The 14,115-nt window shown below is 36.4% G+C and overlaps 1 protein-coding gene across 7 annotated transcripts in view; it reads left to right on the top strand.

The window, feature by feature from the left end:
• The window catches only part of FBXO38 (F-box protein 38), a 54,109-nt gene that overhangs the window by 15,166 nt on the left and 24,828 nt on the right, over positions 1-14,115 (top strand). For all 7 annotated transcript variants that reach the window (XM_070414651.1, XM_070414650.1, XM_070414645.1 and 4 more), the window contains 7 exons: positions 1,834-1,997; positions 2,204-2,369; positions 5,362-5,499; positions 6,920-7,057; positions 8,684-8,777; positions 9,793-9,923; positions 13,500-13,670. In XM_070414651.1, the coding sequence (XP_070270752.1) occupies positions 1,834-1,997; positions 2,204-2,369; positions 5,362-5,499; positions 6,920-7,057; positions 8,684-8,777; positions 9,793-9,923; positions 13,500-13,670 (1,002 nt within the window). The remainder of the gene's footprint in view (positions 1-1,833; positions 1,998-2,203; positions 2,370-5,361; positions 5,500-6,919; positions 7,058-8,683; positions 8,778-9,792; positions 9,924-13,499; positions 13,671-14,115) is intronic.

Genomic DNA, 14,115 nt, shown 5'->3' with positions numbered 1-14,115 from the left:
ACCGAACCTGGGACCCTTCAGTCTGCAGGCCGACGCTCTATCCACTGAGCCAAATTGGCCAGGGCCATTTTTATTCTTGAGAGTTACTACTTTTATCATTAGTGAGCAGACAGTTGGCTCTCTGACAGCCTACATTGAAAATAAAAGCCCCAGGTTGTCAAATAAAAAAAATGACAATAACCAGCACAATAGCTGTCTGGTGTGAATGCCCTGTCTTGAACCATAATAGAGTTGCATTTTTTTAAAATATATTTTTATTGATTTCAGAGAGGAAGGGAGAGGGAGAGAAAAACATCAAGGATGAGAAAGAATCATTGATTGGCTGCCTCCTACATGCCCCCTACTGGAGATCAAGCCCACAACCTGGGTATGTGCCCTGACCAGGAATCGAACCATGACCTTCTGGTTCATAGGTCAGTGCTCAACCACTGAGCCACACCAGCCAGGCAAGAGTTGCATCTTACTGGTCATGTCACATAATAAAGTTGCATCTGATTGGTTATTTCTTGGTAGCAAAAATCCTTATGTACATTATAGGCACCTGATCTTTTTAAAATTTTTTGTCTTTATCGTTGATAGTATTACATATTATAGATGTCCTCGCTTTGCTCCTCCATTGCCCCCCTCCACCAGGTATCCAGTTCCCCTGCCCTTGCCCCAGGCCTTCACTACCCTATTACATATAAGTTCTTTGGTTAATCTCTTTCTGCCACCCCTCACCCCTTCCATCTGAGATTTCTTAGTTTGTTCCATGTTCCCATGCCTCTGTTTCTATTTTATTTATCAATTTATTTTCTTCATTATGGTGTATAAAAATGCCATCGATTTCTGGATGTTGATTTTGTAGCCTGTTCCATTGCCGAATTCATTTGTTAAATCCAGTAGTTTTTTGGTGGAGTCTTTAGGGTTTTCTGTATACAATAGCATGTTATCTGCAAAAAGGATAGGTAATTAGGCCCTGGCTGGATGGCTCGGTTGGAACATCTTTCTGATACACCAAGTTTATAGGTTCAATCCCTGATCAGGGCACACATAAGAATCATCCAATGAATGCATAAATAAGTGGAATAACAAATTGATTTATCTCCTCCCTCTCCCCCCCCTAAATTCAATAAAAAATTTTAAGGGTAGGTGATTACTATTATTATTACTACTTTTGTAAGTCAATCAAATCATACCTTTTTTTTTTTTTTTTGGTCAGATCTGCAAAAAAATATTTTTTTGGTGTGCCACAGAATTTTAGGAATTACTTTATATGTGTCATGAAATGAGAAAGGTTGAAAATTGCTGGTGTAAAATGTCTAGGGAGTGCCCCAGCCAGTGTGGGTCAGTTGGTTGGGCATCATCCCTTGCACCTGTCAGTTTGATTTGGTTTGATTTGGGATCAGGGAGATTCCAGGCCAGGACACATGCCCAGGTTGTGTACTGGATCCCAGTAGGGAGCATTGCAGGAGGCAGGCCATCGATGTTTCGCTCTCACATTGGTGTTTCTCTCTCTCTCTCTCTCTCTCTCCATTTCTCTCTCTAAACATCAATAATAAAAATAAAATCTTTATTAAAAATAAATAAAATGTCTAAGGAGTGATAGATAAACACTAGACAGAGTAGTTATTAGGACTAAAAGAACCTAGGTTGGGATGGGATTTAGGTGAGAACCGAGCTTTCTGAAGATGAAGATCTTTCTTATCTTACTCGTTTTTTTTGGTTGCAGGGTCTGTGGACCCCTTGAGGTTTTATGTACCAGAGAGTACTTTTTGGGGAGGAGGAAAGTGCCTAGTAAATGCTGACAAACAGAAAAATGAACCAGGCTCTAAATATCTTTGAACTTCTCAGGCTTCACAGATTCCAGTTTTCTGACACTATTGAAGAAGATGCCAGACGTCGAACAGCTATATGGCCTTCACCCTAGATACCTTGAGAGGCGGAGGGTGCGTGGCCATGAAGCTTTTAGCATTCCAGGTGTTCTGGAAGCTTTGCAGGCATGCCCAAACTTAGTGGTGAGTGCCTCTAGTTGAACATTTAACATCAACTAACTGATGAAATAAATAAAAATAATGATAACGCATGTTCACTCACATGTAAATTTCATCCATAGCAAACTTTTAAGTTCCATTGCATGCTTAACATCTTATGATACAGAAATAGAAGCTTTGGGTGCTAAATTAAAAGCCTTTCTGATGCTTGCTTTGGCATTATTTTCTAGGGTGTGGAGACTTCTCATTTGGAATTGGTAGAATCCATTTGGACGTATATGCCACATGTTCATATTTTGGGGAAGTTTCGGAATCGTAATGGAGCATTTCCAATTCCTCCTGAAAATAAACTGAAAATTCCTATAGGAGCAAAAATTCAAACTTTGCATTTAGTTGGTGAGTACATGTTTCTCAGGTCACTTGTGACTCCTTGAAATGCCACATTAGTTGAATATTCATTGAATGGAAATAGGCAGAATTTTAGAAATGTCTTTGTTGATTGATGGTGGCAAAGATATGCTTATGAGATTTGTATAAAAATTTCCCACTAAAAAGCCTGGGATGGGGGATGAGAGAAATACTGCTTCACAACCACTCTATTTCCTTTTTGAAGATAGTTTGAGTAGTTTTGAAAGTTGTTTGTTTGTTTGTTTCAATGAACCAGAATCCTGCCATTGTTATCTAACATCTACCTCTTGATTCTAGCTCAACCCTCTAGAGCAGAGTCCTCCAGTGTAACTTACTGTGATGATGGAAATGTCCTATACTTGTACTATCCCATATGGTACCCACTGTGGCTAGTGAAACAGGAACTGAATGTTTTTTTATGGTAATTTATCAAATAGCTACATGTAGCTATTTTTATATAATAAAAATCTTCATTATAGCTCTTAGGTTACTCGTATCTTCTCCAAGCAGAAAGTGCCCTGTATTCTTCAACCCAGAGTCATTGGAAAACTCTACCACTTCTCTGTTTCCCTGAGAAATGGGGAAGAGATGGTCTTTTCCAGAGTCATCTTATTTGTAATGATCACAATGTATAGTCTCTGTCTAAATATTCTCTGGTACTATATCCCAATAATTTCAACCTAAGTAAATGAATTGGTAGAATCCATTTGGACGTATTTTCTCTAATTTGTTGTCTTTGGCTTAGATTGCTGAAGAGAATTTTTATTACTCCTGTTACTATAGTCTGACATTTAAAATTCATTTATTACATATTTTACTTAAAATATACATATTGAGTATCTGCTGTATTTCAAGCATTATTCCAGGTATTTTGGGATGGTCCTGAACTAGAAATTTCTGAAACTGGGTCAGGTGGGGAAGGGAGAGCAGCAGGGATGATAGGAGTAAGTCTTAAATAAGACTTACTGCCCAATGATGGAGGAGGAGCAAAGCTCTCCAGCATCCCTTCATTGACAAGATCAAGGAGTGGTTCTGATTAAGGACTTGGATATCAAGTTTGAAATTGGGTTTTTAGATAGCATTATAATATCTGAAGTTAAAATATAGGCCCTGCACATCGACTGTATTTTTATATCTTTATGTTTTCTATGATTCCTGTCACAGTTCATTGCAAAAAAATATGTACTTGGTAAGTTGAAATGCATTAAATAACTTGATTAATTCAGCAGCTTAACACTGTAATGGTGATACAAATGTGGGTAGTAAATTAATGAACGTGCTGGGGAAGACAGGTAATAGTCTTTGTGTATAGAATGGATTTGGGGCAAAATGTAGATTGGGCATATGATGTCTCATCTGCATCTGTCTCATCCTTGCTACCTTGGGTTTCCTAATCAGAACTACCATCATCATGGTAGATATATTTTTGAATTTTGCATCTTGAGTCTCAATCTGTACCTTACTTCCTCTGTTTTTTTTTTTCCTTTGGTCTCATCCTCAATTTTACTTCCCATCTGTTGCCATCCAATGTGTATGCATCATTCAAAGTTAAGTTAACCGTGCTTATTTGGGAGTACCAAGTTAAGAAGTTATCAATACAGTAGAATTTAGCTTTCTGTAGAATTTAGCTTTTAAAGAACCAGTCATTCAAATACTCTAATATTGCTTTCTCTAGTTACCATTGCTAGCAGGGCTTCTACTGACTCAAATTTAAAAGTTGCATTAAGCTGGTTTAGCCAGCTGCTGCTTATGAAATACCGTAACCCTGGACCCTTGGATATCTCTCATAACCTGTGTCACTTCCTTGGCTATTCTGTAGCCTGCAGTGTTTAGACTCTCGAGCAAGTTCCTAGAGCTGCTTCCTTCTATTTAGAATATACAAGTTACCTGTCTTTTTCTTTTTCCATATTTCCTGACTTTTCCTCCCACCATAAATCCCCTCCCCTTTCTTCCAGACATGGTCCTCTGTGATTTCTAGCTTTAAGCCACTTATGGATCAGAAGGGCAAAGTAACTTTATCAATTTGAAACCCTATATAATAAAAGCCTAATATGCTAAATGTTCAACCATTTGTTCGACCAGTTGCTATGACATGCACTGACCGCCAGGGGGCAGACGCTCTGACTGGTTGGTTAGCTTGCTGCTGGGGTCCGGCTGATCGGGACTGAGTTAGACTATTGGGACTGACAGGCCGGACATGCCCTGGAGCCCTCCTGCGGGCCCTCCCCGGCCCCCATTGTGCACCGCTGGGGTCTCTCCCTCAGCCTGGCCTGTTCCCTCTCGGAATCCAGGACCCCCCCCCAGGGCATGTCCGCAGGACAGGCCGAGGGACCCCCCCACTGGTGCACGAATTCGTGTACCGGGCCTCTAGTATTAAAATAAATGACTGACAGGTCTCTCACTTTCTTAGCATTATGCTGACTGGCTCCTACCACACATCTACAGATCCTTAAGATTCATACATTTGTAAGAAGAGCTTTAATCTCTGTGTCTGATATCAGTCAGAAACCAGGATTTTTAAAGCCAGCTAGCCTGCATTTGTGCTGAGAAATTTAGTTTTCCCACTGGCAGGATAGTGGACACTGGTAGTGAAATAGTAATTTTGTATATTGTTTCTGTATCTTCTTACTTTTGCTATCAGTAACCTATATTTATATTATATCCACTGGGCAAATGTATCCTGGAAGGGTTGTGGTGTTATGAGAAAGACTTATGTGTATAACGTATAAAATCCTATCTTCCCATGTGCTTTTACTCAAGAAATAACAAAGTACCTTGTCTATTTATGGTTTGTTTAAACTGTTCTTTACAAGACTGTTTTAAGTGAGCCAAAGTTGATAGATTTTAATGGGGTAATTTGTTCTGAATAAAATATCCATGAAGTATATGTTATCAACTTGAAAATAGACTCGAACTTAGATACAGAATACAGTTTCTTGGTGATTTTCTTGTTTGTTCTTTTTTTACATATATGTTTTAGGGGTGAATGTTCCTGAAATTCCTTGTATCCCAATGTTAAGGCACCTTTATATGAAGTGGGTAAGACTCACTAAGCCACAGCCATTCAAAGACTTTCTTTGCATCAGCTTGCGAACTTTCGTCATGAGGAACTGTGCAGGTAATGGGACATAGTCATGGTGGAGTTACTAGTACACATATGCTATTCTAAAAATAACCTATTCTAAAGCAAACTCCATAGCTACATTCATAAACAAAATTATATTCTGCTACTACTATACTATGTGTGTTTTAACTTACCTTGTGAAGATAAATATACTTCTTGTTTGAAGACAGTAGATACATGATTTGTGTCTGACCCTTAGCACAAAAAAAAAAAAGGTGTCACTATGTCTCTAAGTATTTCTTATAGGCACTTTCACACTTCTTTATAGGATTGTTCTAATAGATATCTGTTTGCTTTCTTTGTCTTTGGTCACCTAATCATTCTGCATGTAAATAGTTGATCTAATGTACTTTAAAGCATAAAACACTGCTTTTATGATACTGCTTTTCAGTTCAGAAACCTTCAGTGTCTCTGTTTCCCGAGTGTGTCAAGTGCAAACTATTGTGCTTTAAATTTCACAATAACCAGGGCTCTTCTTGATATCCTTGTTTTTTGATTCCTTCCCAAGATACACATTCTTTTATAGTCAGGTCTGCCTAGTACTGTCTACAACAGCCGTGGGCAAACTACGGCCCGTGGGCCAGATTGGGCCAGTTTGAAATGAATAAAACTAAAAAAAAAAAAAGACCGTACCCTTTTATGTAATGATGTTTACTTTGAATTTATATTAGTTCACACAAACACGCCATCCATGCTTTTGTTCCGGCCCTCCGGTCCAGTTTAAGAACCCATTGTGGCCCTCGAGTCAAAAAGTCTGCCCACCCCTGGTCTACAACAATACCACCATTCACCTCAGTGTCTTTCCTTATGCTGTATGTCCTGAATTACACACTTCCTTCCTCCTCTTTACTTGTATACATCCTTCAAGTTCTGCCTCTTTCTGCTTTCCTTTCTATTCTATTTCTTTCTTTTTTTAAATATAGTATAGAAGATCTTATTTTTGTACTTGATATGTCCTGCCTTTTTATATTTTTATAATTTTTCATCTTAGTTTTATATCCATGTCAGTTGCAAGCTCTTTGATAGGACCATATTCTTTATGATCTTCCATAACACTTAATACAACAGTCATTACATAGAGATATGTTTAAGTGATTACGCTATTTACTTGAGTGAAGGATCAAATCTTCAAATTGGCTTTTCCCCCCTTAGTTATTTTGAGCTCAAAACTATTAAGACTTCAGGGAATTTATTTTAAAAAAAAAACCAAAACCTATGCAATGTTCTTGACAAATTCTAAGTATATGGTTAACAGGCCAATACTTACATTCTAATAAGTTTAAATGGCAAAGAGCCAACTACTTGGCTCTCATTTTCCAACATAGAATTTATAAGTTATTTCAACTGCTGACTTGAAAATTTGTCTTTAAGACTGTTTATATAATTCATTGAATTTTGTTTTTCTTTTTCCCAGGTCCCACAAACTCCTTGAAATATGTCCCTTTAGTAACAGGCCTGGCCTCTGCCCGAAACTTGGAACACTTAGAAATGGTTCGAGTTCCTTTCCTTGGAGGTCTTATCCAACATGTAGTTGAAGACAGTTGGAGATCAGGTATTTGTTTTTCTTTAGTTACTAAATATTTTAAAAATCGATTTTTAAAAATCATTAAGATATTATTTACTTCTCTTTTGAGTCTTTTCAAAAGAAAATGCTTGTCAGTAATGGCACTTTCTGTCTGGTGTATTTCATAGAGAGTAAGTAACCATGAGCACAAGCTAGTATTCATTTCCATTTTATGCAATGTTAAACCTTCTTAAATAGAGTGATAAGGCATGTTTTCTGGCTTGTTAATACTTATATTTAGTTAATACATCTGTTATATTCAGATTGTTTCTGAGAAATGTTAATAAGGATGTCTAATGCTCTTTGGTTTTAAGAGATGTTTTTTGACTTGGATACCAGAACAACTCAGGTATTAATAACATAACTATATTTAATACTATATAAAATGTTTTCATGTTTATCAATTGGATATAGACCCATCCATTAAATTATGGCTTTTAAAAAAAATAAACATTTTATTCTCTAGGTCACATTAATTATATTTTAAATCATGATATGTAATAGAACCCTCTCCATTTTAATCACATCTAATTGAAACAAATACCAGAAAAATTGGCTAGCTAGATAATTAATACTTGAAAACTGAAAATCTAACTTGGGATATTCAAAGTATAAATCAGGTAGGGAACCTTGTTTCTGCCAAGGGCCATTTAGATATTTATAACATCATTTGCGAGCCATACAAAGTTATCAGCTTAAAGATTATCCTTCTATATTTGGTCAAACATTAATTAACTCACCCCTAATGCCTTGGCAGGGCCAGACCAGATGTTCCCCACCTTTGGTATAAATGGAAAATCATCAAGTATCATTGGTTACAAATAAACATTATCACTAATAGTAATGATAATAATACTTCAAATCCAACAGAAATGCATACGGTATTCACCAGGAGAGTGTTTAAAATTGTTTATAGTAACATTCATAAAAGCTCCAATATGGAAGCAACCCAAATGCCTATTTAGCAATAGCATGGAAAATTAAAATGTAACGTATTCTTGCAATGGAATACTGTGCAACAATGAGAATGAACAAACTAATGCTACAGGCAACAATATGGATGAATCTCATAAACAAAATGTTTAATAAAAGAAGCCAGACACAAAAGTATGCATACTGTGTAGTCTTATTTATAAGAAGTTCAAAACAAATCAGTCTTTTGTGAAATTCATTGAGCTATATACATTAATAATTTGTATATTTTTCCCCTCTGTATTTACAAGTCAGAAACATAGCCAAAACCAGTTAAAAATGAAGTAGTGTTGATCTTATTTCTTATAAATATATTGGAGGTTCAAACTTTAGCCAGAAAATGTTAGGATTCCTTACTTACAATTCCCTCATGAGCTTCTGGCTTTCTGAAAATTCTTACTTAAAATTGAAATAATTTTGACTAATTTTCAGATGCCATCAGAATGTCTTCAGAGTGACAGTATCTGTTTTCATCTTAGGAGATAACTAGTAGTCCTAATTGATCTTGAGATACTCATTTGAATAGAAAAACAAACTTAGATTTAAAAAAAATTATCATTTAAAGTGAGAATAAATGCTTTACTGAAAGTACTGTGGTCAAATGAAATGTCTTATGTTTTGTTCCTTTTCTTTGTTAACCAGGTGGTTTTAGAAATTTGCACACCATTGTTTTGGGAGCTTGCAAAAATGCTCTTGAAGTAGACCTTGGTTACCTCATTATCACTGCTGCTCGTAGGTATGTTTCGTCTTCACTTGTGTCTTTTGTCTTAGAATTATATGTATTTTCCTGTTTTACAAAAATTTGGGGGAATATGTGTGAAAAGTTTGATCATGCCTTGTTCAGATTTCAAATACACTGGAGTTGTTTAAATAGCAGCAGGGTTATCATGTAGTGGTAGTCCTATGTTATAATTGATGACCAGTTGAGCTGCTCTTTCAGATCCAGCAAGCTCTGAAAGGATGTGGTCTTATCAGCGAAAAACAGTCAGCTCTCTGGAAGTGCCTGAGAGTGTAACAGACGTCAGCATTGATTCTCTGGCACCTGTAGTCCTCTCAGGAAGCATGTCTCAACTTCAACAATTTTCTGAATCAGTTTAGTTAGTTGGAGATATTATTTGTTGTTGAGCAATCTGTTTAAAATCAGCCTTTTCAAGTTTCTGACCTTATAACACATTTCATATCACTGTGCCACATTTACTGTTTCCTATATTATCAAAAAGTCTACCTCTACTTGTACTTTAATATTTGATTTAAGTTGAATTAACTATTTTTTCAATTTACTTGTAAACAAAGGTCTTTTTATCAGTAGGATATTAAGAAAATAAATAAAGCAAAACTATTTCTAAGTTTAAGTAAATAGGTATTGTTACCTACTGTAGAACTGTACTCTTTGTTAAAATGAGACATAATGGTTAGCATAGAAAAGATGTTAAAAAAATACCAGCACCAGGTTTAAGAAAGCACTGGGAAGGATATACGACTCTTACTGTGTAATTCATTGTTATTTAATAGGAACTTCCGTGTACCACCTAAGGTGTGCCCATACTTTGCAATATGTCTGTTTAAAGGAAACATCTCTACATGTTTTAATGGAGGGGAGAAAAGTTGTTTGCATTTGACACTTCAGCAAGATAAACTACTTTCAGAGCCTTATACTAGGAAGAGCCTTTGATTCTGGTTGCTTGTATTTCATTGTGATTGTGTATTTTGCTGGTTGCTTGTATTTAACTGTGATTTATCTATGTTTATAGATTACATGAAGTTCGGATCCAGCCTTCCCTAACCAAAGATGGCGTCTTTTCTGCCCTAAAAATGGCAGAGTTGGAGTTCCCCCAGTTTGAAACCCTTCATCTGGGATATGTAGATGAGTTTTTGCTGCAGAGTAAGACTTATCCCATTTTTTTATTCTTTAGAATTACTGGAGGGAACTTACTTGACTGAAACCTGAATTGGGATGTTTCATATTTTCCTGAATATAAGACAACTTAAGCTCTTAGGTGCTCTCACTTCTTGAAAAAGAAATTTTTAATTTAAGCTTTAAGTGTCAGTGATTATTTTTTTTCAATATTGCCTCTGAATTTAGCATATTATAGAAAATGTAGTGATTATCAGTATACTAAAAAAAAAATCCTTATCTACATTTGATATTGTCTCCACTTTGCTGCCCAAGTTTCTTTCCCATTCTGCTTCATTTTTTTCACAGAATGTCATCCTTGGTTCCATTTGTTGAATTTGATCTGCCACACTTCTTGAAGCTTTTGATGGTCCTCTCAGATGAGGTCCCATTCCCTGCCCATGCTCTTCATTTCCATAATTAGCCCGCTGGGCTACTGGATTTCCCAGATAGTGTGAGCACATAATGGTCAGTATTCATTTAATGATGATTGCTGTTGGAAGGCTTGTTCACAGCATTTTCTGGAATGTATTTACAATGGGGAACTTAGCCTTTGGGTTTGAATGCATGTCAATTCGTTATTCAAACTTTTCTTCCACATGACGTTAGTCATACATGCAAGAACACCAGCATGTTTTTATTTTTGCAAGAATTAGTTTATTCCCCATGTAATTTGCAACAAGTCTTTCTTACATTGTTCACTGTCATTCCAGATGGCATTTTTTTCTTTGGATCTAATTTGTGTTGTAGAAAACCATAGAAGGCTTAATTCCTCTGGTCAGGACAGTCCAGGTCAAACAGCGTGACTGTTGTCCCTTTTCATTTCTAATAATTGTCATAGTAATAGGGTTTTTTTTCTACTTTTTCTTTGTTGCAGTTCTCATTAATACAGGTGAAGGATTAAAACATTGAAATCAGCCAGTTTAACACAGAAATCACTTAATCTTTATAGCTTTGAAAAAGATCAGCTTTTCACCAACATAGCTTTAAAATGCTAAATTAGTATAGTAAGTTCATATAAAATCAGTGTACAGTAAGTCCCTCCATAATGTTTTTGGTAAGTTCTTTGAACTGTGGCAAAAAAATGTTTGTATAATGAAACTAATTTTACTATAGGCTAATTGATATAAACAAGAGTAAAGTTCTTGTGGTATCTGATCAACATTGTAATGAAGGACATTTTAGGACCTCCTTTATTTGATATCAAACTTTTCTGGTTTTGAATGAGGTTGTAATATTATCTATGTAGTAACTTAAAAAATTATTAGTTTGGTAAATAGTGTTCTTTCTATAAGCTTGTATTTTGTTCTTCCCCAAAGCTCAAAACATCGGCTTGTTGTTTCACTTATTCATTCATTGGTTGCCTTTTGTATGTGCCCTGACTGGAGATCGAACCCACAACCTTGGTGTATTGGGATGGTGCTCTAACCAACTGAGCTACCCGACCAGGGCATATTTCTCTATTGTGTTTCTGTCCCCTCCCTACACATTTTCAAAGAAAAACACTTTACCTTTGACTACTATTACCTTATGCTTTTCAAAATAACTTGTTTCAGTCTTTTTCATATTTAATAGTCCTTTAGCTCTGACCTTTTTTATAAGCTATCCTCTTCATATTTGCTGCAGTTCATCCACTTCTCTAGTATAATTGTTCTTCTCTGCTTCTCCAAAGGCAGCCTAGAATTCTCTGCATCAGAATAGGATCCAGGTGCCTTTATTTAGAGAGGAACGAGAGGTCACTGGTCATACTCTGTCACTAAATTTCAGCCTCAATGATTTAGATTTTAAAGCATCTGTCTAGGTAGGAGGTGGGGATGGCCCCTGGTAAAACTTGAGTAACTTGTTACAGAGAGTCTGGCAAAATATAAAAAGAGACAAAAATCCTTGTCTCAGTCATTTATGGTAGAAGTGACAGTGCCAGATTGAGGAAATGGACATGCTGAAAAGCAGATGCTGTGTATTAGGAATATAAGTGACCCAAAGATGAATACTTATATAGATTTATGATCTCAGAACTTCCTTTAAATGTGATAGGGATGTAACACTCATTGAAAACCAGAAGCAGTACAGAGTAGTCTTTAGTGCTGAAGCTTTAGGGGGAGGGAGGGAGATGGACTTGAGGACTGCCTACCATTAATCGCGGGGCCTTTAGCAAGTTACTTTAGTCCATGTTTTCTTATTTGTTGTGGTTTTATCTTCATTTAACAAATGAGAAAACATGGACTTTTATTATTATAATCTCTGATATTTAGAAAGCATTCAGTAATGGTAACTTTTAGCAGAACTATGAGCTGAACCAAAAAACAAAAATGAGTCTTTGGTGATGTCCTCAGGGAGTGTCACAGTCAGAAGACCCTAAGAGCAGGAACACGCTAGTAGTCTCAAAGGAGTGAATGTAGGACATGGATTTCTCACATCAGGCTGTTTATTCAGACAGCACCCAAGGAACAGGGTCAGTTCAAGATTTACCTGATCAGAGAGAAAAGGCAAGTTTCAAGTCCAAAGGGCAAGAGAAAGCTCTTTATCAAGAGACTGAAGAAAATTGCTCAGCTTAATGGTAAAGGATGGGTTCAGGTGTAATCTGCAAATGCCAGTAAATGCCAAAAAGGGGACTATCAGAGAGAGACTGAACTATATGGAAAGTGAAATTGGTAGGGTTTTGGAGTAGATTGCTTGTTTTAAGCATGTTCCGAACTGAAGGTATAAATCCCTCTAGTTTGCAGGGCAGTTTCACCAGAGCAACTGTTTTCTTTGTGTTTTATGTCACTTGATTATAAGGACTGGGAAGATGTTGTTTGAATTCCTATATCCCCAGCCCTGTGCTGGACAATGAAAGTGGAAATGTGAACTAGATAAGTTCCGTTTTTACTTCCAAGTGTTCATAGTCAACTGGAACATCCTGGAGAGTAGAGGGAAGATAGATGAGAGAAACATTGATAGGGGACAGGGGATGAGGTGTGATTTCCAGTGGCATAAACCAGAATGGAGGGACCTCTTCTACTTATATACACCCCCTCGTCTGTGACAAGACAGTAGGAGCTCAGTGGCAGAGAGGGTGGATGTGTTTGAGTTAGAAGTCCATGTCCGGGAGACAGATACAGATTTACCAACCAATAACATGGGCTCTTAAAATGAATCTGAATTCCCCAAGTTTATTCTTCTCTACATATGGCTACACCCAACTCCATAAACATGTAAGTTATATTTTTAAGGTGTTATTTTTCTTTTAAAAGATAAAACTAAAACTTCACCATAAACTTGAACTAATACAATACATCTGTCCATTTTGCTTTAAGAACTTTTGCTTTCTTTTTGCCTTTTCCAAATAATTGGAAATAATTTTTCCTATTAGCTGTCCCCCCTTAACTTTTAATATAAATTCTTACTTTAATGCCCATTTGTACAATACACCTAATTAAAAACTATACCTGAACCTGAATCTGATGATGGACAGATGACACAGAATGATCATAGAGAGTGATTGTACTGGATGTTAAGATAAAGAATTGGCAATGCTGCTGGACACTTAACCTTTTTTAAAAAACAGTCTATTTCTCTTTTTAGGCAGAATGGCTAATGCAGATCTGGTGAAGTACGGTCTGGCCGATGTGGTAGAAAATCCTGGTATTATCACCGATATAGGGATGAAGGCAGTCAACGAAGTTTTTTCCTGTATCAAATATCTGGCAATTTATAATTGCCCCCATCTACATAATCCATACAATTGGATCTCAGGTACTGTAGGCTTAAATCTGCCTGTATTTTATGTCGAGATAATGTGTATCTTTGTTTTCTATGTGTACTATGGATTGCATTCGTAATATAAAATGTAGATATTTTATATGAATTATTCATACAAGTTCTGGGAACCTTTGATAACCGAGTAGGAAGTATATTCAGTGCCTCTGAACTCCTGACATTTTCTGCCCAGAAGTTTGCACTGTCCAGGTTATGGATTCAAGTGCCCTGATCTTGATATATACCTCTTTGGGCCAGGCACATACAATGAAGGTTAGAAATTGTTGCTTGGGATACTATAGTTGTTTCCTCTGAATTACCTTCAAATGGCACGTTATCTGAAAGGGCAAAGTGGGTATATATCTAACTTTAGTTAGGTGACATATTACATATTAACTTAGAAACATTTTTTGTCACCTTAAAATCCTAGGCTATTTCAGAT

The sequence above is a fragment of the Myotis yumanensis genome, unplaced genomic scaffold, assembly GCF_028538775.1.
Source record: "Myotis yumanensis isolate MYYU_CA2020_CCGP unplaced genomic scaffold, mMyoYum1.0.hap1 SCAF_5, whole genome shotgun sequence".
NCBI classification, from domain to species: Eukaryota; Metazoa; Chordata; class Mammalia; order Chiroptera; family Vespertilionidae; genus Myotis; species Myotis yumanensis.
The sequence above is the reverse complement of the archived record's forward strand: the minus strand, read 5'-3'. Positions and strand labels throughout refer to the sequence as shown.